Source organism: Centroberyx gerrardi, chromosome 3, assembly GCF_048128805.1.
Source record: "Centroberyx gerrardi isolate f3 chromosome 3, fCenGer3.hap1.cur.20231027, whole genome shotgun sequence".
Classification (NCBI taxonomy): Eukaryota; Metazoa; Chordata; class Actinopteri; order Beryciformes; family Berycidae; genus Centroberyx; species Centroberyx gerrardi.
The window spans coordinates 14,265,290-14,291,577 of NC_135999.1; the positions used below are offsets into that span (position 1 = coordinate 14,265,290).

The following is a 26,288-nucleotide window of genomic DNA, read 5'->3' on the forward strand; positions in this document are numbered from 1 at the left end:
TTTCTTCCCATGCAAACTCTGTGTTGTTTGGCTCATTATCCTCCCCAGCCACCAAATGCAGCTGTTGTGGATCCATCCAGATCAAACAACCCATTGGACTCATTTTTAGGACACCTTCTCCAGCTTCTGTCTTCTGCTACAGTTTTGAAGCCCCCACCCCTCTCTCTCTCTATCTCTGTCTCTCTCTCTCTGTCTCTCTCTCACACACACACACACACACACACACACCACAAATCAGTAACGTCACATCAATTATTTATTTAACAATTTTATTAGAATCCTGCAATAGTTTTGCAAACACAGGTATGGCAATAATCTGCATCAAGATGTACAGTAGTAACTGGTTTCAAAGATGTTTATTTTTTTTTTATTCATTTATGTTGAAGGATATCTATGTTCTCTGGATAGTTGCTGAGAAATATTGTACAAAGCATTTTGAGTAAAAAGTCATTTTTGGAATTGAAAACACCATCTATTAATAAGAAATGCTCTGCCATGGCTATGGAGATATGGCTTAGTCTCTACACCCGATTCATCGCTATAAACAGAAAGTGGCAATGACACGACTCCACATACGGTTTGCTATAGTGTGTACTGTGAGACGACAGCAGAAACTGAACGGATACCGAGTCATTCATGCCTGAATAGAGAGTTGGTTAAAAAGGAGACGGCTTTAAAGACGGGTTACTGCTTTGAGAGTTGGAAAGGTTTTTTATTCAACTGTTTGCTGTATGGTGGTGATCATTATATAAACGGCTCCCTCATGAAGTTAAATAAGCAAAAAGTTAGGCCCCGTATTTCTGGAAGGCAGATGGGTCACACCAGGTTTCAGTAGCTTCACCATTTCAACAGTCTAATCTCTAGATGTTTAGTTGTTTGTATTAATACAGCCTGTTCTCACCATTCTTTGGGTCAATTCATTATTTTGTGGTGGAGAAAGTTTTCTTCTTTCGGTAGTTAGTACAGTATGTCCAGTTTAGAGGAGCCGATCAGCGACAGTCAGATTTGAATTGGCGTAACCTCAATTCTCGCAGCCTTTACATCCATCATTTCTTTGTCCTCCTTAGTGCGTGGGCACAACGCTTGTGTTTTAAAACTGAAAAGGCAAGAAGATGCTTTCAGGTATTCCAGCTTTAATAGTTTGTGATTTCTTGATTTTTATTGTGGTGCTCATCAACAATACCGCCATGGGTTAGGAAAATCATTTCAACAGCAAATGACTCATGGATCCATCACTTGATACATTTATCTGTTACAAAATAAGAAATACTTTTTGCTTCTTTTTTTTCCTTTTTTCTTTTTTTTGTTTTTGTTTGAGCCACATGAACAATAATGCAAAAAGTAAAAAATGATGCAAAATCAAATAACTTTACTTATGAAGATAATAAATGTACTCTCTCTAACATTCAGGTAGTAAGTTCCATAAGTCTCTCACAATGTTGATACATTCAGTTCTCTCTCTGGCCCTTTCTGGCACCGACCTTACTGTAAATTCTTCTCTATGATCCAACACACAGAACATGGCGAGTGGGAAACACACATTTCCAATATTCCAACAAGATGGTTAAAGTAGAAATGTTTTATACTATACTCAACATAAAGACTTGCTGTATTATTTACAATATATACTGTAAAATTGTAAATCAGGTGAGATAAAAAGGCACAAGTTTCCCTTCTTTAAATACAATGTAAACATCTCATCAAAAAGCATGCATTAACATTTCATTTTACAAAAAGGATATCATTTTTAGACAAAGTACTTAAATATTGTTTTCCAGCAAAATATAATTCTCTCAAAAATACTTTCCCATTCATCCTATGAACCTTTTGACATAGTTTTTTTTTTTTTCCTTAAAAAAGGAGGAAGGGGGGCAAAATAAAAGAAAAACAAAGTGAGAGATTAGCTTCAGGGTCCTTCACAACTTGAACACAATAATGCACAATAAAGACAGGGATTGTAAAATGAGGCCTTTTTTCTCCTTAATGATACAATAGCTGTGATCCTGCCGTCCCCATCCCTTAGTGCAAGTCCTATCTTTACACAAAAACCGCCACAGAAGAAGCCTCATGGTGTAGCGCAGCATCATCATGAGAGCCGAGGCCACAAACACAAGTACTGTACCACCCACTGCTGCTAATGATGTCATGTTGACTGGTCTAACTTTAGGCTGGGTGATCATGCAGAAGTCTTCCCCACATCATCACAGTTACTTATCAAAACAGACAATTCCTGCTAGCTGCACTAATGCCTCATTTCACATTGTATCTCCTCTGTGCAAATCTAAATGTGGAAATAGGATATGGCTAATCCTATAACATAAATGCATAATACCCCACGCTGAAAGAGCAGATCAACTATGCACATGCTGGCCAGGAAAAAAAAACCAACACAAAAAAATAAAAAAAAACGCACACAAACTTACCCATACACGCATGCATACACGCACACGTAAATACACACTCACAGGGCACAAATAATCACACGCCCCCACTGCTTTTCTCCCCCAGCGGCTCTATCGCTTTTCAGTAGCATCACAGTAGTGTTCCACAACCACCCAGAAACCAGTGGGGTGTGAGACAAGTTAATGGTCCAGATGACTAGGCCTACCATACCTATAATAGTACTTGGCCCAAAGATAAGAGAAATGAGAAACACAAAAGCAGGAAAGGTGACCATACCAATGCAATAGTCAGTTCTTTATCAAGCATTCATCAACATGTACCTCAAAACATTTTTCTGTACAACAGCTGAATAGAATGTGACTGTAAGCAGTTAATACCTGTACACGTTTGCCTGGTTTTGATACATTAGCCATTTTGCTGTAAGCACTGCAGAGTAATGCTCCTTTTTCTGATTATATCAACATTACAGAGTATGCGTGTTTTAAACTGTGCCCATAGTGTATTGTATGGACCGTCTACGAGTTTACTGTACATGTTATGTTATGTTTTGCCTGGCTTTGTAGAAATGAAGCACCTTAATGTAAAATGACTGGCTTGTCAAAAACTAAACCTTTGCAACACACTTTTATAAAAATGCTTTTATTATTTCTGGGAAGAGTCGATAAGTGTTGGTTCACAAAGGGCTGGTTTTGCTTCATTGTGAGTAAAAATGGACATTTGGACGGGTGCTCTGGAGATTACACAAATGACAGCAATTACTATGGATGCACCTCAGTCAAATCCATTACCAGTGGACTCACTGAAATCCTTTTTTTTTTAATGCATGGTGTTTTCCATTCTCCAGTACTCTTGAACATTTGCACAAAGATAATCATTCAACAATATTGTCTTAATTCTACACCACAAAGCCTAAAATCGTGACTTTATGACATGGTAGCGTCATGTGCATTGTACTCAAGCTTTCTTCACACAATAGAAACATTATATTTCAAAACAGCTTTAGCTCTGAAGTTTTGCATATTAGTTTTGATTGTTTTACTACATATTTTAATAAAAAAAATTGAGTATGTGAATGTTAATGAAGGGTGTTATGTTCACACCGATCGAGAATCAAAGTTGGACTTGTTAGATTTTATGTCACTATTCAGCTTATGATGACGCTTGTATAGCCCTTGGAATATATTCAAATAGACCTTTCGCCTTACAGATAGTCTAGAATTTCTGTTGAGAACAGTGTGCCTCCTAATGAATTCCTTTGCCCTGTGGTCTTGCAGTATGTCACTACACTGCAAAGCAAAATCTAAGTATTGGCATAATTTTTTTTTATTTTTTTTTTATTTTTTTTTTACATATTCTCAGAGTGGTGCTATTATTTGTGAAAGACTGCATAAGCCACAGTTAATGTTTGCGATTCTTTTTTTTTTTTTTTCTAGAATTGTACGAGAATTTGCGGATCAGATTTTTAGTGCATGTGGAGTGCATCTGTGCGTTTGTGTGAATGCATGTGGACAGCATGTGTATGACTTCCCCTACTACGTGTGTGCGTTGTGAATGTATCTAGCGCATCCTAAGAAATGTATGGCTTTATCTCCATAGAAAATACTGTTATCGTCTTTGGGGCGGGGGCGGGCGGCGGGGGTGGGGGGGGTGGGGGCGTGGCTTAGGGATGCTTTGTCACATTTGTCACAAGTCCTTCTCAGTGTGTCGTACTAGGCTCCGCGAACTATTCACAGCTCTGACCAGCCCATGGTGTCTGCAGAGTAAGGGTCAAAATCCTTCGCCCCCTTTTGTTTCTGTCCCGGGCACCGCGTCACTGCCTCCCCCATCGGAGAGAAGGTTGCTGGCATATTGGGCAACAGGCGTAGGCCACAGGTCAGGATCCTCCGTGCACGTCTCCTCTTCCTCGATCCGTTTCCTCCCCTCTTCCAGTTCTCAATGTCGTTTCTCTCCTAGCCGTGTGGGTTTGTGAGTCACTTCTTGTGGAAGTAGAGTGTGTGGGTGAGGCCGGACTCCACCTTTGGTATCTGGTCACTGATGATCTCCACCAACATGTCGGGGAACTCCACCTTCAGCGCCTGGGACTCACGAAAGGTGTAGAAACAGAAGTCCAATAGATTCCCCACCAGCTGGACAACACACAGACACGCAGTTTAGTGTGACACACATACAGTAGCTTTTCATTGCTGCTCTCATGCAAATGATACACATGTAGTTTACCGCTGTAGAGTTTGTCTGGTTCCCGTTACTCTTAGCCTCTAATTCTCTGAGGATTACTTGATTTATATATAGATTTTAACAATATGAAAGAGTGATATTACACTACAGTACATAAATGGAAATATATATACAGTATATCAGTGAGGGCTTCTGCTCTCTGTTGGGGCAGCGACCCCATATGAATTCCTTTTAGCTGACCACTTGGGGGCACCACTGTTTTTTTTTACCTCCTCTAAAGCAGGGTCATCTCCATTAGCACTAACCCCATTCACTCAATCATTAGAGTCATTGAAGCCTGGTCATTTATCTCTGTAACCTCTCCCTCACTGACTCGCACTTCTTTAGTCTTTGCCCACGCTGTCATAATGCCACATCCTGGTTGACCCACGCATACAAGAAGAGTGATTTAGCACATTTGTTAGGGTGACCCCTGTGTACTGATCCAATAGACTGTGAGCTGGCATTGATTCCCTTCTGTTCCATTCACCAATACAGGCCGGCCACTGCCTATTCCAAAATAACCTCCCCCTCAGGGAGAGACTGAGATGCAATAATCCTTATTCCAGGCCACAGTACCATTGACCCGCTAAGTAAATGCATTAGCCAAATCCACTATGTTGCCGTTTTGCTCAAAACATTTCCAGTGATATGAGAGGCGCACAGTGCCATTGGACACTTCCCTCCCTCTGTGAAGGCATGGCACACCGAGCGGCTGCCAAGGGAAGCCTGCGCTGTACTGTAGGCAATTGGCATAGGAGGCACACGGGGCAAGGGTACTTACATCATGCATGGCATCCAGTAGCTTGGTGAGCTGGAAGAAGCGCTGCCAGGTTTGGCCAGAGTTGTTAGTTGCTTTTCCCACTGAACGGCGGAGCTCCTTGATGTAGTTAACCCTCATCTCCTCGAACGCTGCCTGGTTCTTCAGACCCTCTTTGGGAACTGAGGAAGAGACATTCACTGCTGTCACAAACTGGACTTAACGAGTGACTGATAGCTAATGTTTTAAATGGGACAGTCCAAATATTGGCAAAAAAACAACGGATTTCAACTGATATCAGAATGGTTCAGGACCATTTGTGCATACTGTACACGTTTATTATGAATGAATGCAGTCTGTTTAGCCATTGGACATGATTGGCAGGCAGGGATTTGTCTCGTAATAAAATATACAATTCTGTCAATCACAAGCAAAGCAAACAGCATTTTTTTCCCCAAGTGTGTCTACTATGCTATTTTAATGTGGACGTTTTGTAATGGTATAAAGGGTAATTAGAGGTTCATAGTGAATTATTCTCAAGCTCCCACACAGTAGCCTTTTTTTGACATTTTTTTCCTGTTATGTCCTAAGCCTAGTTAGCAACTCATTACAACCACTTACACCACTTGAAGTGGTAATTTGTTTTTATGTGTACCCACTGATTCATGAAACACGACTGATGCATTGGAAGGCATTGATAAAAACTATTCTCAGCACCAGTGAAAGTAAAAAGGGGAACAATAGTCCTCATGTGTATAAAGGCCTTGATCATTTTTTTGTGTCAACCAAACCTTATTTGTCAAGCAGTTTGTCAAATGACAACAGGTATTAAATGACTGTCACCCTCCTTCTCCGTTAGTCAGTCAGTGTAACTTGATTAAGTATTATGATCATTTGCATTGTCGCATTAATTGAAAGACCGTTTAATGGGAGGGATGCAGACAGATGTGAAGAATGAGATAACTGCACAGTGTGTCCTGAGGATGCACTGAAATAAAGACATTATTCTCTCCCTCTCTCTCTCACTCCCTCTCTCTCTCTCTCTCTCTCTCTCTCCTTCTCCCCCTCTCTCCCCTCCCTCCCTGTAGAGGAGGACAAAGTCACAGATATGGAAGTCTGCCAAGGCTCTTAAATGACATTCAGCTACTGGCTACCAGATTAAGAAACACCTCACCTCTCAAAGACTGCTCCTCAAATTGGCCTCAGGGAACGCCTTCAATTATCCTTCAGCAATCGCTAAGACCTCCAATGCACACTGTTGTCATGATGAGCGTAATGCAAATACTGCTTCTGTTACTCATCAAACTAGTGTCAATAAATAGCCAGCTAAATAGTGGACATTTACTCAATAATTGCCCAAATATTTAACCATATTACTAAATGTGATGATTAATAATGTGTGTGGCCCGGCTAGTCCGCAGATCACTCCATAAAGAACGTGTTGTTATCACATAAGTCAGTCTGAGCCACCTCTGAATAGCTGTCAAACGGCTCGGCTTTAGAAGTCATTATATTCCATCAGAGAAGCCAAAGGACAGAGTTTAAGCTCCCAATAGCATGTAGTTATTACAGATATAAAGAGACCTAATGGTCTCCACCGATGGCTCCGGGACCAGATTCCTCTACATTCACAGCATGGCTCAACACGTCGGGAAGAGACGGCGGTAATAACAAACTTGTCATACATTTTTTAGGGTCTTTTTGAAAAACTTGTGACTCTGAAACTTGAAAAGACGAATATTAGAATGGGCTGTGAAAATTCGGAGCCTAATGGTTGAGTAAATCCCTTTCAAAAAATGTTTTATTAACGACAACTAGCCTCCATCAGGTATTTTCTTCTGTACTGTGAGTAGCCAGAATGCCTCAGATGAACCTTTGGCCACTGGTAGCAACTGACAGGACCTGTTTCTGTTTGGCAGAATGCACAGCCATAGGCAAAGGCCTACATCTTGTCAGTTAGCATTGCATCTTTTCGAAAACAGATCATTGTAGGTCAATAACTCTGTGTGTGTTTCTGTGTCTATCTGTCTTACCCTCTCTTTCTCTCACTGCCTCTTTCTATGTAATTCTCCCATACTCACATCATGCACAAAAACCAAACTACTAGCCTTCAGGTTGCAAAAAATATGGAGCAGAGGAAAGAAAGTTTGAAAACAGATTGGACCACGGGACAGAGGTGGTGATTCTCTGTGCTTATTTCATGGCCGACATGACGGGAATGTGCTAAAACCCAGGGCCACATTTGGACCTTTTGTTTTTCTCCCACTGACCCACATATTCCCTGATTAGAAACTGGCCTGGCATTTAGGGGCGTTGCCATGGCCAGGCCCAAAGTGGGGCATTTATACCATCGTAATTGGTGTCAAAAGGATTTTCGCTGCAGGTACAGAGACTTTTCAACTGGGTCGTATTTCTTATGTGGAAATTTGAGTGCAGCTGCATTATTATGTGTATCGCAAAGCCCGGGAAAGCTCTTTTCTCCAGCACTTACAATAAAAAGGCGAACATAACTCATACCGCTCTATGAGATGCCATTGTGAAACATGTTCCCATTCAGAATGTGTGACGTTTAAAGACATGCAGTTTCCTGCTGCGGGTTGCTGGTACATACCTTACTGACAGGCTTGCTCTTGGCCTTGATTTAATACCTGATACTATTCATTAAGGAATCCTACAACTGGCCCTGAGCATGTCTACAGCAACACGCTGAGCCGGGTGAAGCCTTAGGATCTTGTCTAGCAGGAAATTTAAATTAAAACATGGTCCAGAACATAAAAAGCTCACGTTAACACATGAGATTAATGAATGTTTTGAATGAGAATGTTAATGGTATTTTATGTAGTGCAAAGGCAATTATCAGGGTTTCACCAACTTTGTGTCACACGGAGCTAGCCCACCTCATCCATAAACATACTGTACACTTAAAGCCATCTGGTACGAGGCTCGGCAGCCATTTCAAAGCAAAGAAAGTAAGATGAAAGAAACCGCTTACGAGAGATAATCTGGTAGCAATACTATCCACTTCTGTGTTGAGGTGAAGGAGTGTGACTGGTTTGAGCAGGCCACCGCTCCTGTACCAATTCCAAACAGGGTCACATGAGACACCGCAGGCTCAGTGAAACCTTAGCCAAGGTCAGAGAGGAATAACAGCCCTTCTCTCTTTTTCTTTCTCTCTGTCCCTCTCTCTCTCTCTCTCTCTGTCACACACACATAGACACACACTCGTTTTGCAAATCCACCCCAAAGGCACACACACACTCAGTGACTCCATAGTACTTGCTCAGCTGACATGTTCTGACAACTCCTCTGTAAACATTTCTGCAACGACTCCTCACACAAGCCCCTGACATTATCTCTGAATGACTGTAACTAAGTGAACTCGGTACAGTATCTCGGTAAACCCAGAAATGTGCAAATGCTGCTACTTGTTTTGAAGAAATTCGGAAGCGCTTTAGCTGAAATGTTTGTGGAACATCCGCGCGGCGGACTGGACGGGTACAGTTTGGTGGACGGGGACGGGAGCTTCTCTGCTGCACATCAGTAATGAAGCCCTGGATGCTTATTTCCTTCCCCCTCACACCGCTCCGCTGCTGTAGTTTGACTAAATCGAACAACCAGAGCAGATTAAAGCAACTGCTTTGACAGTCGGTACAACCGAGGCACCTTAAGTTCCCTCTTTCAATTTTTAAATTTCCCTATCCCTGCTTCTTTCATTCGCTCCCTCTCCCTTCAAAATTCCAGCCCAGGTCTGAAGGAAGTGGAGAAAAATAGCAGGTCTTGGAGCACTGCCTGGTGCTTGACTGGCCTTTATTAAGTACAGCAGGGCTCTCTGGAAAACCTCCAGAGGACCAGCCAGGAGAGGAGAGGGAGGCCACAGCAACAGAAGGACCAACCCCCCCCCCCCCCCCCCCACCCCCCCCTCTCTTTGTCTTTCTCTTTCCTTCTCCCTATAGCTATGCACCTGTCTCTTTCTCACCACCACCAACTCTCACTGTCAACTTTTGTCTGATTTCACTCTTAAATCTGTCTTTCCCTCTTGGTTTCTTATCCTCTCTACAGTACGTTCTCACTCTGTCCCCCGCCCCCCCGTCCCCCTCCCACACCAGCCAACAGCCTCCAACCAGAGCTTCCCTGCTTGTAGATGAACCCAACAATATTGAGTTTATATCAGGACAGTGCTTACACAACTGCTTTACCATGTGTAACTGTATACTCTGTACTATTAAGCCAAACCAACCTTACCCCATAGGTGAGGAAATATGTTTTCAACAAATCTGTTGGTAACAAATGTATTTTCTTCCCTATATATGTACTATAGGTGCAGCATGAGAAGCAAAACAACTCCTCTTTTAATCATGACAACTTATCCATTGGCCAAAAATCCCCTTATATTGGTTCCCAAATATGACAGAATGTTTTTTTAAATTGTATTTCAAAAACGGATCACATTGACAATTTAGGACTAAGATGGCAGTCCAACTGGATGTTTTTACAAAAACCTGTACGCCTTCTACCTGTTTTCAAAATGCAATATGTTTCTATCCATATTTTGGAACCGATTCCATAGAATTTTGCTTTTGGTTTCCCAAAAGACAGCAAAGAACATCTCTATCATATATGCTGAGTCTAGGGACACAACAATATCTGATATATTGTCAGGACACTGGCAGTCCTCACTATTAATTGCTTGTAATGTTAGTGACATAGGAATATACAGTAAGCTTATTCTGCTGCTCATTGTAAGTCACTCTGGATAATGATGTCAGCCAAATTCCTAAAATGTTAATGTGATGTAAGTGTAAAAACATGTGATGCCAGGAAGAGGTCAATTTTACCAGGGTTCTGTTTTGCCCATGTGAATCTAGAATCCCACGCCACCCTGAGAAGCCTCAATAAGTAAAAAATAAATGCCCCTCCAATAAATATTCCCACAGATTGGCACTGGTGCTGAGGTTCAAAGAGTTTGAAGTCTGGCCAGCAGGCAGACTACTCAAATAGCTAGACACAACTCACCTCCCCCACCCAGCCCACCCCACCCCACCTCCCACCCCCTCTTTCTATTCTCTATTCTCTCTCAACAAACATCAGTGTTATGACACTGATGCCGCTTTACGCTCAACAGGAGGGGGTCAGCTTTGAAATTCAAATGTTTTCCACCGTAGAGTCGATGCAGTGTTTTAAAATTTCAAGAGAGACATCCACTAATTGCTCACATCGGAGTAGCGGTAAGAAGAAAGATGAGGAGTGGAGACATGAGAGAGCGGAGGGTCACTAAGTGTTCCTAACTGCTGAAGTTCTGTTGCTTCACCTGCTAGACAGCAGGAGCGGCGCTCGCCTCGCGGCGCTCGCCTCGCGGCGCTCCGATTGGCCACACAGGCATAACATGGTTGCCATGAGCAGTGTGCAGCGAGACTAAGTTATGTTTATCGTGGCATAGCCGAACCTAATGCCAGTCGGTTCTGGTGTTACAGCAACAGGACTACAGCAGCTTAAAGGAAAATTCAACCCATATATCATTATTATATCACCAGTTTGTGATGTTCAGTGCATTCCAGGAGTTATTTACCTTTTTGTTGTATCCACTTTCCCTCAACCTGCCTTGTCTACTTCTAGTTCAGTTACTGATTTCCTATATTTCCCAGAATTCCTTTTGACAACCCTCTGAGAACAGACCTGAACTTGTTCATTTTAGCTGTGGGTTTCACGTGGGGGTGGAGAGAGCAATAGTGTTAGCATTAGCAAGAGCAAGAGAGCGAGTTTTTCCAGTCGAAAAAAAGCAAGAGTTGCCTCCTTTACTCAAAACACAACATCTCTTGTGGCATTATGGTCTATTGAGGCTACTGTCCATGGAGAAATTGGTATTTCTTCGTCTTCTATGATGGATGTCTCCCTGTATGTCTGTTGAACATTGGTGCAGAAAGAAGCCCTTGCTCTTTGATTCTGAGGGACTGACACCAAAAACTGGCATTTACTGTCGATGTTTTTGATGAATTTCTTTCCTGTTAATAAACTCCATTGTAGCTGTGCTAGAAATATCTTGACATGACGTCACGTTATCTACGTGTAGCTAGTTATCCACAGGAATAAAAAAAAAAACACACCACAAAACAACAAAACAGGCCTAGAAATGCAAGGTACATTACCAGTGGCTGTTTTCTTTTAAAGACTGTTCAAGTGTTTTAGAGTGGATTTTTCCTTTAAAAGCTGTGAGCCTGTACACATCTGTCATTGTGTCTTATTCACCTGCCGCTGTGTGCTCCTTGGCTACTCTCGAGTGATGTATCTGTTTCTCTACTTATGGATCCGCAGTGCAAAAAAAAACACATGTGGCTTACAGTCTGAATTTTTGATAAAGTTGCAGTAGCAAGTGATGAGAGCACCACATCCGTACAGTACACAGAAACACATGGTGCACAAAAACACACTTGAGTTTTAGGGGAGCATCTTTTCCTCACATTCGTTCTTGCACCCCTCCCTCTCTCACACATACAGTACACACTCAGATCAACACACTGTCACTCACAACTCCCTCACATCTGTTCTTACACCTAGCTACAGTATTTACACACACACACACACACTTCCTACCTGTGCTGAGAAGCAGCAGGACCTTCATGGAGAGGAACTCGTCGTAGGTTAGCTGCAGTCGTACAAACTCCTGGCTCACCTGCCTCATGCCCAGACACAGGTCATACATCGCCGACTGCTGCATCCGCTCCCTGGAGGAAACACACACAGAAGTTTCACTGAACTCACCCATTGACTCACTTCTTCACTTATTCTTCAGGGTTTCTCACATATTGATTGTATTTGACCGGCCCACCCAGTTAAATTAACCGCCAAAGTATATTTTTGATTTAACAGCCAAAGTATAGTTTTGTTTTATATTCATTTCAGGCACTGTGATGCACTAAGATGGCGTTTTTCATCAGTGTATTTTACAAAAATGGTTTAATGCAGTCAAGCACTGAACACATGTTAGTGAACAACTAACTAGATAAATAAATACAGCTGAAACAAGTACAGCAAGTCTATCATTAGTCATATAGCTTGAAAAGAGGAATGAACATTTCGCTCCACTCCCCTCACTTCCTTCTTCTCAGTTACTTAGTCATCCGTTTGCTTTTTCAACCATTCACTCATTCATTTACTCACTCCACTATATTCACTCTCGTTTGTTCACTCATTCACCCTTACGTTTTCATCCATTCACTCATTCATTCACTGTCTTCACTCAGCTGTTTGTTCATTCATTCATTCATTCTCTCACTCACTCTGATTTACTAAGCCATTAAATCACTGACCCACTCACTTACTCACTCGCTTGCTCACTCCATTCCTACCACAGTAGTTCAGCCTTGTGAAACAATATTTCCACACAGCAGAGGAGAGGATCTAGCTAGTATGGGCTAAGAGCAGAATACCAACTCCCTCCAGATTGCAGAGCACTGCGTACAGTAACGCAGCACAGATGCACCACTCCTCCAAGGCTGTGGTCGGATTGGGAAAGACCCCAAATCTGACCCCAGCCACTACAGAGACACGATGCATACACTTCTACATATCACTCTTAAAAAGGATCGGTCATTTTCATCACATCTCTTTGTCTCGTTTGGGACGACACACATTTGTGTTACTTCTCAGCACAACATGTGTGGACGATTATTTACACGTCGTGTTGAAAAGTAGCAATGTGCTCATTTTTGAGAGTGTACACACCAGTCACACGTGCATTTATGCACGTTTGCATGCATACACAATATATTTACAGTGCATCACACTTTCTCACTCCCTTTCTCTCTCTCTCACACACGCATTTTATCAGCAAAATAATCTCAATTATGTCAGAGTGCACAAAAACAGGAAAGAAACAATAGAAGAGTGAAAGCGTGAGCCAATGAGAAATGTGCTCTGCAGATGCCACAGATTCGGGGGGAATCATTGGCTTTAGATGCCACTTCTCCGCTATAAATCACCATCGCGTCTAGAGTATGATAATTAAATGCAAGTGGTGTGGCTCGACTTGAAAGAGGTTGGAGTTCAACACAGAATACAGTGAAAACGCATCATTACATAGGCAGTGAGGGTGGAGATTTCACTCTGATAACAACCAGACTAAACATTCTGCAGAGGGGACCAGCAGCCGATGACTGGAGATGAGTGCATTATGTTCCCATTAAACCGTAAGGAAGCATAATGCCTTACAGTATTTACCCTACAGCTGAGTCCGTCTGCCTGACTAAATAACTGATAAATACTGACAACTTATTTGCTTCTGAGAGATGAATAGACCTGTTTCCCTGCTGAGCAGCACTGTGTATGTGAGCAGTTTCGCAAAGTGCAGCATAACATCATTTGATACAACTTTGGGCTGGAGTTTCAAAAGTCTCCACACGTTTTTTTTTTTTTTTTTCTCCCTTCCTGAAATCAATTTTGCTGAATCACTGCCCAAAATGAGCTGCTGGTTTTGGGAGGGAAAAAAAAAACCTGGCAGCAATCTCTCTTTCTCTTTCTCACTCTCTCTCTCTCTCTCTGACTTTCTCTCTCTCTCTCTCTCTGACTTTCTCTCTCTCTCTTTCTCTGACTTTCTCCCTCTCTCTCTCTGTCTCTCTCTCTCTCTCTGTCTTGAACTCTCTCCCTCACTGTTGCTATGGTGAGACATTCAGGAAGCAACACTGAACTGAGGAGAAAGGAAAGGTAGTGAAAAAGTTAAGATCCACCTTTGGCTGCTGGGAATAGCCGGCAATATTTGTTCTGAGAAGAAGTGGATCCAAACAGCCCATCTAAAATGAATCTCCTGTCTGTTGTTTGTATGTTGTTGTTTTTTTCCTCTTCTTCTTTTTCTGGGGGGTGGACACAGGATGTTTGGGTGCTGCACCGTGTTGGCATTGTTCTTTCTGGAGCATGTTTATATAGTATGTTGAATTTTGTATTGCTGCCTTTACAGTGCCCACTCCCGGCCCTGAACTTTGTGTTTATCTATGGCAAGCATTTACCACACATCAAAGCCTAAGTGACAGATTATGCAGGCTTACTTTGTCTTTGACATAAAATGCACATCTGTCTTTTCACTATTCACTCTCAATCAGTGAGTGACTTTGGCTCTAATAGCTGAGTGAGTGGATTGTCTTTTCAATAAATGCCTTAATGCCCTGAGTCAATAAGCACTAAGTAGCTATGGAAACAAGTCACTGCCCACTCCACCTAAAGACTGTGGATGAGTAGTCTCAGCAAAGTCATGGACTATTAGGACACTGATATTTTTCACTGACAGATCAGCAAACTAACCAACAGAAAGGCAGATGCACTAAACACAAACAAAAGGTAAATAGGCAGGCAATCAGACACACTTGGTACTCATCTTTGTAAATCTCTGGCTCTATGCTGTCCTCAGTTGGGGGCATTGGGGGGGTGGGGGTGGGACTGACCTGATAACAGGCCCATAAAGACACAGAGGGGATGGCAGTGACATCCAGGCTGCCCTGACAGAGCGCTGAGCATGTGACCGGCATCCAGGCCACCACTAAATCCAGCGGCTCTACATCTCATCTGAACTGTCAAGCTGAATACCAGGCCCATCCGTCACTGGGACAGGCCCGCTGTAGCTGCGTCACATACCGCAACAGCAGTTAGGACAGTCATCGCTCCGTGGCAAAGAAGACATCTGCATCATTTCTATGCAAAACGGCCACGGTTCTATGTTAATTTATGATGCATATGCAATTACAATATTTGTCTGTGTATTAACACTTGTTCTCATTCCAGTCTGAACCTAACAAATGACATAGACCATTAAGTCCTACAGTATATCAGCGGAATTGAGTTTTCTCTAAAAACTGGCAGTGAGACTTAGTTCATCTCACTGAAAAAACCTGTCTCTACAGAAGTCTGCCTTCAGAGGCTTCACTTCTCCCTTTGGCTTAATTCTATACCATTTACCTCAACATCCGCCATACACCGCAGCTCCAACAACAATAAGCCCACACACACTTCCCCACCACTTGCTCTCCTGTTCAAACATATTAGGGCAGATCAAGTGGCCCGTTGACCGCCCTTGCTAGGCTTTGATCATCTCTGCCTGACGCAATTAAGGAACCATCCAAAGGTACAAAAGCATTTCCTTACGGGGTGCCAGGAATCAGCTGCAAGATTATGACCTTGTTTTAAGTACATCATCACTTCCTGAAAGAAAAGTAATTACCATAAAACCTCTTTTTGGCTCTGGGACTGTTTTTTCCGTTAGGTAAATGGCATGCATGCGCAAAACACTACAGTGGGAAAATACACTCCTTACTCTCCAAACTCCAGTGCACACATTGGTGTTTATGCATGCTGATGGAGCTCCTGTGGAAAAAAGGCACATCTGATGAGGTGCTATAAAGAGCAGAACCTCCTAGATACCAAGAGTCAAAAGGCGGACTGTTCAACCAAACTCTCCCAACCAAGTGGTCAACCAAAAAATTGTAGAATTCAACCAAAAATCCAGTTATGTGAATAAATGCTATATTAATTAAGCACAAATGTCCCTATGAAACATGGAAGACTAAACATGAATTGCCGCTAATTGATGAATTCCGCTAAACATTAATCACCTGAGACGTAGACTGCATATTGTGTATCACAACGCATTATAAATATTTTAGCACATTTTCTCAGCCAACCAGATCAGATGTAAAACTTTTTCCTACTCTGAAAAACTCATTCTTTCTTACATCCTTAATAGACCTGTCTGTATATTGGGGGTCCCACGGCACATCAGACAGGACCAAATGTATTTTAAATGTGCTTAGGTGCTGACAAGACAGATTGCCTACTCCCCTCTGTATTCGCTGTGATTTGACTTGCACACACAGTGACGCCCCTGGAAACTTCTGTGGAAATCTTTGTATCTTAGTGCTAAACCAGATATACGACAACACAACTAAAGGGGCGGGGGGTGTGACCTCACCTCTTTGTTCAATTGGAAGATAAAATAATATCAAACAGCTCGATCAACGCTTAAAATCAAGACCAAAAGCAGCGGTGCAGTGTGAGCAGTATTCTGTAGGTAGTGGAGTGTAGACCTACTCATTAAAGATGAGGTCGGGGGCAAAGTAGAGCATCTGTCCATTGGTGTGTTTGTAGGAGCGCCAGCTGAGGCAAAAGGAGGACAGACACATCCATGAGTACTGGATCAGGGTGATTTGGTCCTCAATGGGCAGGCCCCGGAAACCTAACACACACACACACACACACACACACATAGACACACACACACACAGGAGATGAAGCGGATGAGAAGAAAGCATTGCGTTTGAGTGTAATTGACAATACTCAGGAATTGGGTTTATTCATTAGGACTTGAGCAACAACTTGCGAGGCATTTCCGTGCACCTGTGTGCGCATGCCTACGTATATGTGTACTCTGCCCCGTGTGTATGTGGGTACGCGACTGTGTGGCATGATGGCTTCTTTGTGCCAATATTTGTTTAGACATGATAACAACCCCTGAGTATTCACCCGTTCTTGTTTCGCGCAAATCCCCCAAGGCTTTCAGTTATTGGCGTGTTGTCTATGGCACTCCATAAATAGAGTAGAATAGGAAACTAGCCAAACTCTCAATCAAACTCTCTGGCAAGAAACTCCTCCTCATGCAAAACGTAGGCCAACTGAGGACACGCAAGTGACTTATCAAGGCTTAGGGACTATTTCAGTCCATGCATGTCAATCTGCCAAACACTGTATGTCACAAATCACATTTTTTTAAATATTTGTGGAATAGGTATGTAGGCTGCGCAACATGTTCTGCTATGAAGCCTGTTAGAATCGAACGACTGGCTTAGCACTATGTACTCTCTGTGGATAAAATCAATAGCACTGGGCTGGGTGATTATTAAAATATGAATTTATGTGAGTCCACTGAGAGCTTTGAGATTTGGGAGTATGGTCTATAATCAGCAAAAGAACATGACAACTTTTAAAAGCAGCTTCTTCAAATTGGTGAGGCAACTAAAGGTTTGAATTAGATATCAGTGCGGTATGTACTACTAATGCAGCTCCCATTATCTGTTATGCCATAAGAAGAGCCATAGACTTCCCTGTGAGTACAGTGCAGGCGCTCTAATAATCTTCTATCTCGCGCAGTGCGTTAACAGCGCTATGTCCAAATGTAAACTGAAAGCAGGCGGTGGCATGTCTGAAAGTCGAAGGCACTCATTTTGACCCTTCTGTCTGGCTCCCCTTCTATTTATACGTCCGGATATGGCAAGCAGACACCGTGGAGGTATCAAATATTTGCAATACAGCAAATTAAACAGCTTCAAAGAGCTACCTGTAAGGCATCTTTCAATATGTCTCCCGCTGACATTTTAGGGAACTTGTTTATCTCTTTTCGAACAATTTTCTTTCTGTGCTGTGGCTTACAGGTAAAAAAAAAAAATAATAATGTGATAGACATTAGATCTTCTTTTTAACATAACATCTGACAACAGTGATGTAAATGAGTTCTATTTGGAAATCTTAATCTTGATTCTATTTAATCTTAAAATGGGATTCCACTGCTAATCTTGTTGAAGCCTTGCAGAATAATTTCCCGACCTAATATTTGAAATTGAATGTGCTATGCTCCACAGTCAGTATAAGCGAGAAGTTCAGAAGTCCGCTCAGGCTTCTTTTATGTTTTGATTTATTGGATTGATTTTTTTTTCACTCTCAACTTCATTGACTGAGCTATAGATACAATAGCTGACTATATTTCTATTGTTTACAAACATTTAATTAAACAGACCTTTATACTGAAGTGGGTTACACATGTTTAAAAAAAGGTTTTTTTCAAGGACTCTTCAGGAATCATTGTGAATTTGGCTGAAACTGATATACAGAGTTTATTAGAAGAGGTACTTTCATCAGATGAATGAACTGCACTGTACTATGGTTTTTAAAAAGCAGGAAAACCTTGAAACAAATGATTGGATTCATAGTATCTTTATAACTTTAAATACTGAGCCCCATTTCTCCATCAAAATAACCTGCGAGTGCTTATTCCTATTGTTTAAACCCATCACTGTAACGCTGCCCTTTACACACTTTGTCCTGCATTGATATTGACCTCTTGTCAATTTACATCAGCATTCACACACACCTCAGACTCTCTAACCTGGATCTATGATGGCCGAGCCCAATGCCTGAGTCTTAAACACACTCCTAAACAGCATTTAGGCCTGGGCCCACCACTCCAGTGGTCACTAACCTGGAAGTACTTTGGCCCACTTCACCATGCGTACCATCTGCTTTCCGGCCAGGCGGTTGAGACTGGACAGCAGGTGGTCGGTGGTGTCAGGCTGGGTGTTGTCGTAGCCGGAGTAAACCTCTTCGGGCTCGATCAGCTCCAACACGCTGCAGATGGAGGGCGGCAGAAAAGGTGTGACCACCCCGGGCCCATGGGGCACCAGGGCGTTGGCAGCGCTGGAGCTCAGCTCCTTCTCTGAGGACAGGTAGCCGCCTCCCACACCGCCGGGGGTTTGGCCGTCCTTCGAGCCCTGCAGGTCCTCGCTAACTCCCTTCAGCTTACCTAACTTCTTGGACTTCCGTGCTGTGGGGAACACAACAGTTCTTATTAGCAAATTGCTGACGTCAATGGGCATTACTGATATAGATAATCTGACTGAGATGATGATGAAAATGGGACAGATATATAGGAATTGCTATAATATTAACCAAAAGCAAATATGGACCTATATAGTATATATAATCTGGGTGCGAATGTTTATGTCGAGTAGATATGTAATTATCTGTTCATGTTTTCCAGTCAGAGGTGACAATGTAAAACTTCTGCTTTCTCACTGTAATGTGACTCACACAGAGGTGTAGTTCAAATGTTCTGTGCAGCGTGTCGTAAAATTGTAAAGGAAATCTGTTATCTGTCTGTCTAAAGGAAGCTGTAACTTCTGGGAAGTGGTAACTTTAAAGGGGGAAGCATGTTAGGATGTGAATCAGGACTTGGAAGCTGTCCATTTCAAATTAAGTCCTCTAATAGTTCGGCAACAACACCAAGAGTGGTGCTCAACAGGGCAAGCATCGTATGTTTCATTCATGAGATTTCCTGTGTATTGTTTGTAATTCCCATACGTTCTAACGCAGAATGGAGACACGGGAGTTTTTAGGGACAAGTAAGAAACACTGACTAAGCAAGCAAGTCAAATTGACAATAAAAGGTTATTATTCACACATTCTCAGTGTCCTGTGGAAACTTTATACCTCCAAAAGCTTTTCCGGAATTGATTTCCCAATCAATGCCCAACATTTAAATATTTTACAATGCATTATCAATGGCTTGGCTTGGTTCCAGGGTAATGAAACATTTTCCCACATGTTGGATGTAGTGTATAGAGGCATTACTATTAAAAAAGGAAAAATTGGAGATATGCTGTAACACTGTACTGGACACTGCCAAAATGCTTTACTATTATAGCTTAGGGAAATGCACGTTTGTGAAGACAAACAATCCTTTCATCCAGAAAAGTTTTACATAATAGTAAGTATCAATTTCAAAGCGGAAAATATGCCTTATTCTCAGAAACCCAATCAGGGTCTTCTGACAGTCACCATTTCCATCTTTTGCTCTTCACTGTATGGAACTGTAACAGGCTACTGTTTGGGGAGCACCACAAACTGGAGGGTGGGACCCGGTCCTACGGCATATAGCATAGGAATAACATACGTAAAAGCTGGAATTCAGTTGTATTCCCTTTTAAGTGTCCATAATTGTTTGTAATTTATCTGATTTCTGACACATGCCCATAACCAAGCAATCTGACTGCTGGCCTAGAAACCGCTCCTAACAATAACAAATTTCATCCTGCACCGGTTCACTGATAATAATGGTCCTCTCACGCTTGGGACTTTTGTCATATTGCATCATTAATTTTATGTATTTATTTTCTGTGAACAGTTGGAGGATTTTCCATAGACATTTAACGGTACATAACTACAAACATTTATTAAATTATTTTCCCATTTAATAAACCCAAACTGCCTTCTCTTCTCCCATTCTCTTCTCCCTGGCAGCACAGACTCCACCCTGACCTCAGCTCTCCATTGTCATTATCAACATCACCTCATTAAAAAAGATGACACAAAGAAAAATGAGAAAGTACAACCACATTTCCTGCAAACATCTAGTTACAATAGTAAACTGTCACTGAGTTCACAAAGTACACTCAAGCAGTTGCTGTGTTATTTTCAAACGACACAAGTTTCAGAAACCACTTCACACATGTTGCCCCACAGAATCTGTCCGAGGTGCTGAAATGTCCCATTTGGAAAATTCAATACAAATGTCACAAAATGTCAACTTTTAATCACTATAACCCAAGAAAATATGCTTTTACATTGTAATTCCAATGCATGATATCTCCATAAATAAAATTGACTGGGCTGGATGATAATTAAAATATGAATTTATGTGAGTCCATTGACAGCTTTGAGATTTGTGAGTACAGTCTGTAATCAGCAAAAGAACATGACAACTTTCAAGAGTAGCTTCTTATTGTTGAGGTAACTAAAGGTTACGTACTACTAACATAGCTCCCATTGTCTATTATGCTATAGACTTTCAGGTGAAATTAACTTATTTCTGCGTTGAAGTGCAAGTCTGGGACAGATTCTCATGCCCAAGGTTAATATTGGCAGTGCTTTGTTGATAATAACAGGTAGGAAAATTAGATAGTTTGAATCCGATTTGCAGGACTCAAGCAAAAAAGAAAAAAAACTTGAGTAGGTTAATAGTTGATAGGATAGTTGACCCACACCATTCAAATTTACATTTGTTTGTATTATTTACAATTTTGTTGATTTCACCATCTGTGTTTTTATTTATAGCCTACAACCCCCCCACCCGATTCCCTGAAGACGGAAAGATCATTGGTGCTGTGTTTTAAAGTCCGAGTGAGCAGCTTTCCATAGGCATTCATTAATTCCACTCCTCATCGCGATAGATACATATCACTCCAGTCTACCACAAAAGATTACACTATAGGTTGAGCCTGAAGACTCCCAAAATGCACTAAATGAAAGCATGACGCAGACAATTCAGGCCATTCTCTGTGACAGTGACAGTTGTGTTTGTCTTTTTCCTTTGGCCACCATTAGAGTGTGTTGTCACAACTAATTTCACAGCATATGGTAACCAGAACATGCATTTCAAATTCAAATTTGACTTTCTGTGGGAATATGGAATTCAATTGTAATTTCAATGACTGTGATGGACTGGCAGCGGCCTGTCCAGGGTGTCTAACTGCCTTTTACCCCAGTGTATGCTGGGATAGGCTCAAGCACCCGTGACCCTGAATAGGAATAAGCGGGTAGAGACAATGAGTGAATGAAGGCATGAATCTGAATGGACCACATCCCTGTCAACAACAATGTTTCTTGTAATCTATTCCTCATGTCTGTAAGCTTCGTCAACTGGCATCCTATACAGTAGATTCAGTATACACATACTGTGGATGCATTATGCATATTGTGCACACACATACTACATGCACACACACACACATACACACACACACACACACACACACACACACACACACACCGTATGACTCAGTATCCCCAGGCCTCCTATGACTACAGCAAGACCTAGTTTTCCATATCTATCATTTCTTATTAGCTGAGAGGGGTTCACACAAGCTGACTCAAATGTCAGATCTGAGACACGTGACGGGGCCAATCTGGAATCAGGGTGCCACTCCTCACCTCCCAGGTTCATCCCAGCTTGGAGACACTTCCGTACGCGACACGCCGGACAGTTTTTCCTCCGGATCTTGTCGATGATACAGTCGTTCCTCCCCGCACACAGGTAGTTGTGCTGACCTACGGGAAGGCATGATACAGCGTCAGGTTAGCGGCGAAGCGCACACAGCTTGACATGGCACAGCGCTGATATTTTCAAAGTGATGTGCAGCAGAGAGAGAGAGAGACAAAAGAACAGTGAGGAGGAAGATAAAGAGGACTAACTTCTACAGCATGGATAATACATTTTTTTATTTGATCATATATGAAATGTAACATATCCTTCACATGTTAGATAGTAGAATCTCAGTCAGTGTTCGTAATATACAGTAGGTCAACATGGAGATTCATTGAATGCCTGGCAATATCAGACATCTGCATTTCATGATTATCCCTGCAAAAACGATTGAAATTGTGATTATTCCACTCTCACATTCTACAACGCCTGACTAATGGTGTTTTTTACAGTATACGGCACGGGGGTATGAGAATTCGTCGGAACCAGGACACTGGCTGCAGCTAGACTACTCCTGACAGTGATGCTAACATGGCGAGAATCCCTCCTGCCTCCTGCCTAGCCCTCAGCTAAACCCAATGATCTCCCATTTCAGAGCGCTTCCTTCCGCTCCACTAGCTCTTCACTGTACAGCTCCTCTCCTCCTCCACTCTCTCCTTCTCTACGCCTGCATCTCCATCCCTCCCTTTTTTTTTTTTTCTTTTTTTTTTTCCTTTTTCCACACGTCCGCCAGCCTCAGAGCACCACACGCCCACACACAGACAGGCTCACGCTCGTGGACACACACACACTCATTCACTCACAGACACACACACACACACACAAACACACATATACACACACGGCCAAAGCTGCTCCACTTGGCAATTTCAAAAACACTGCAAATCTCATATCTACTTGTACAAACACACACACATGCGCACACACACACACACACACACACACACACACACAGAGGAATGACAACACCAGCCAGATGGAATGGTATATCATGGTGTAGTGGCCCTATATCCAGGAACCTCAGTATATGAGTTAGTCCCATTAGGGTTGATTTAAAATTTGTGTTTACATCTGAGACTGTGTATTTGAATGCGTGTGTGTGTCAGTGCGTATCAGTCCGTATTTTCTTGCACATCATCTGTTTGTTTTGTATCCTTTATTTCTGCGTAAGTACAAGAGACGGTTGGCATGCACATTTACGTGTTTGCGTTACATTATTTGTTTACATGCAGTTTGTGAGCATGTGCTCATGCATGCATTTTTGTGCATTGTCTTTTTTTTTGCATCTACAGTACGGTATTTGTGTGTAGGATTGAGCAGAAGTTGTTTTCCGAGCTAGCAGGAGAAGTGCGCAGTGTGTCTGTCTGGCTGCTGCCAAAAGCCAAGGAACCGAGCTGCAGGAGGAGAGGCAGCAGCTGTAGCCCCACCACTATTTCTGGCTAAATCACATGACCGTTACATAAGCCCATTTTTCTTGCTCTAAAAAACAGTAAACTGCGACACAGGAAACACAACGCAGCCGTCCCCATCCCCACCCCCCTCGCGCGCACACACACACACACACACTCACACACACACGCGCACACGCACACGCTCTCGCTCGGATAGGCCCGACCAAATGGCGATACTGAAAACTCTGGGGCCTTTCTGTCCACAGACTGTTTCGCTCATTCCCATGAATCTTGTTAATAATTGTTAGACTGAAATACACATTGTGAGACAGCCAAAGTTGCAGCCCTATGGTCCGACGGTGTGTGTGTCCGCGCAAGTGTGTGTGTGAGAGAGAATTAATTTATTTATGCGCTCATTTTGTGTGTGCACGCACTCACATGCACACACAGCATGTTTCCCTCATTTGCAGATTGTCCCAGCATTTGTGGCGGGCTTGATGATGGATGATACTTTTTTGAGTCTTACCTCAGTAAACTTCACATAAAACTGAAAAACATTTCTCATTTGATCTGTCAAAAAAGTGGCTTATTTATGAAGTCATCATGACTCCCATTTCCATGTGCAGTTCATCCAAAAAACTATTACTCCTGTTTTCCCTTTTACTCTAAAAACATTCTCTGATATTGCCAATGCGCCCTCAGGATATTTTCATATAATATTCTATGGAAATGATAAAAAAGATAAACGTGTTACATTGTTTTACGATGAGATAATTGCAATACAATACATCCTTGGATATGGAACTTGGCATCATTCTCAAAACTCCACTGCTACAATACATGCTCTGTCAGCATGCTCCAAAACATGGCAACCCTCGGAGTTCTTTAATGGAGTCCACTCACGTCTACTTTTAGCTGATGATCTCACAATCTGGCAACAACCCGCTGAGTAGTCTCTGTTGTCTGTCAACTCCAGCATACATCAGTTATGGGGAGATTCTTCTGAGTGGGAAACACACTGTCCTATGGGGACCCCACTTTAACAAGAGTAATCTCTGCCCTACAGTGCTGCTGCCAGAAGCACAGGCTGCGTCCGCTTTCTAAACAAAAGACAGACAGACTTCAGGCCTTTGCTAAAATACAGCCCTTAACCTGACATTTTCAAATAGCCACTAGCAACAGCCACTCACATCGTCTATTGTGAAAACAGCCTCTCAGATACAGTAGCTGACCCACATCAATAATACTACACCAACTCCTAGCACACTGAATGGCATTTGGCAGTGGCTGGAAATTTCTCAGTCGCTGGCCGGTATTGCAGACACAAGATAGCATATAACTAAAGCATGTGCTAAATGCATGTCAGTCTCATGGATTAATGCCATTTAATTAGCCGATCACATCCTACAATGCAATGCACTTGGTCCATTCTGTGATGGTCTACCATCGGTATTTATGCAACCTAAAATTACATAGCCAAGAAGCAGCAAACAACCAAAAACAGGCGTCTCATAGATGTAGTTGTTGACCTAGTACTTAATGCACAAAAACAACATGCCAGCAGTATGCAAATCATTGCCTTGCAACAGGACTGCTCCTCCAGCTCTTTGGACAACGCACAAACAGCTGTGTTGGATAAGGCCCTCCGCAATTTAGTTTCACTGTCTGGAGCATTATAAAAAAGACTACAGAAGTCAAAATTGGTTGTAAATAGAAGCTGTTATTTCGTTTACTAATGTCTCCACTTCTGTTATAATGCACTATATCATATGCTGTTGTCTTGTGCGTTTCCTTCCTGCAAAGATTTTCCCCGTCGGCTGCATTTGTACATATGGAATGTAGTTATTTATTTAGGCCATAATTTGATATCTGGATCTAAATGTCTAACATACCGAGGCAGACAGTAAAGGAATGCGTGTATGAAAAGAGCACTTACAAGAGAAACATTATTCTCGCCTACGGTGCAATATTATTTTTTCCCCTAATTACAATACCCCCCAAAAGAACCAATTTGACATACTGCTTATTGAGACATTCATACTAATTAAACATATTTGTTTCTAATCACTCCTAGTAAGTCGTTTATCTCTCTCCTCTTTGACACAAGGTATGGCTAACTAATTATCCTGAGCTGATATCCGATTGGACTCACATGAAATAAGGTCCACTGTTTAATTTGCTTTTTTGCTTTGTTTCCACAGTGTGGCCTAAAAAAATTGGCAGAGGCCCAAAACACATTTGACTTTGTCCAAATCAAACAAATCAAAGAGGGCTACCTGCTGTCACCTGGTTTCTGACTACATGGTTACAACGGAAATATGAAACCCTCCTGTATTTCTCATCAACCCTGTTGTGCAAATATCATTTTCTGTCCATTGAAACATTACATGAATGCCTGCCTCAAAGATTGTACTCCCCAACCAAAAAAGCACCGTGGAGTAATTCCATAGTAATTCAACCGGTATGTATTACGCAATAATTTATCTGTAATGACTTGTATGAAACCAGTGTAATTGATGCAAATGCATATTTGGCATGACACACAGCACAGCTTGCCTGGCTGAAGTAATGCAGCCCACAAAAGACTTTGAAAGAGCAAATATTGGAATCTAAAAATAATTGACAATGATCATTTAATAATGATCTGTTGGGGCACAACCCTTTCACCAGAGCGGGCGGATCCCACAACACTCTGCCCATATCAACAACAAACCAATCATCAGTGAAGACACTG

At 42.1% G+C, this 26,288-nt stretch overlaps 1 protein-coding gene across 1 annotated transcript in view; it reads right to left on the minus strand.

Moving 5' to 3' along the window:
* Positions 1-349: 349 nt before the first annotated feature.
* nr3c2 (nuclear receptor subfamily 3, group C, member 2) overlaps positions 350-26,288 on the minus strand; it is a 67,469-nt gene continuing 41,530 nt past the window's right edge. Inside the window, exons 3-8 of the mRNA XM_071923406.2 lie at positions 22,112-22,228; positions 18,606-18,947; positions 16,445-16,589; positions 11,966-12,096; positions 5,402-5,559; positions 350-4,529 (exon numbers count right to left, since the gene is read on the minus strand). Coding sequence (XP_071779507.1) covers positions 4,374-4,529; positions 5,402-5,559; positions 11,966-12,096; positions 16,445-16,589; positions 18,606-18,947; positions 22,112-22,228 — 1,049 coding nt within the window. The 3' untranslated portion in view covers positions 350-4,373. The remainder of the gene's footprint in view (positions 4,530-5,401; positions 5,560-11,965; positions 12,097-16,444; positions 16,590-18,605; positions 18,948-22,111; positions 22,229-26,288) is intronic.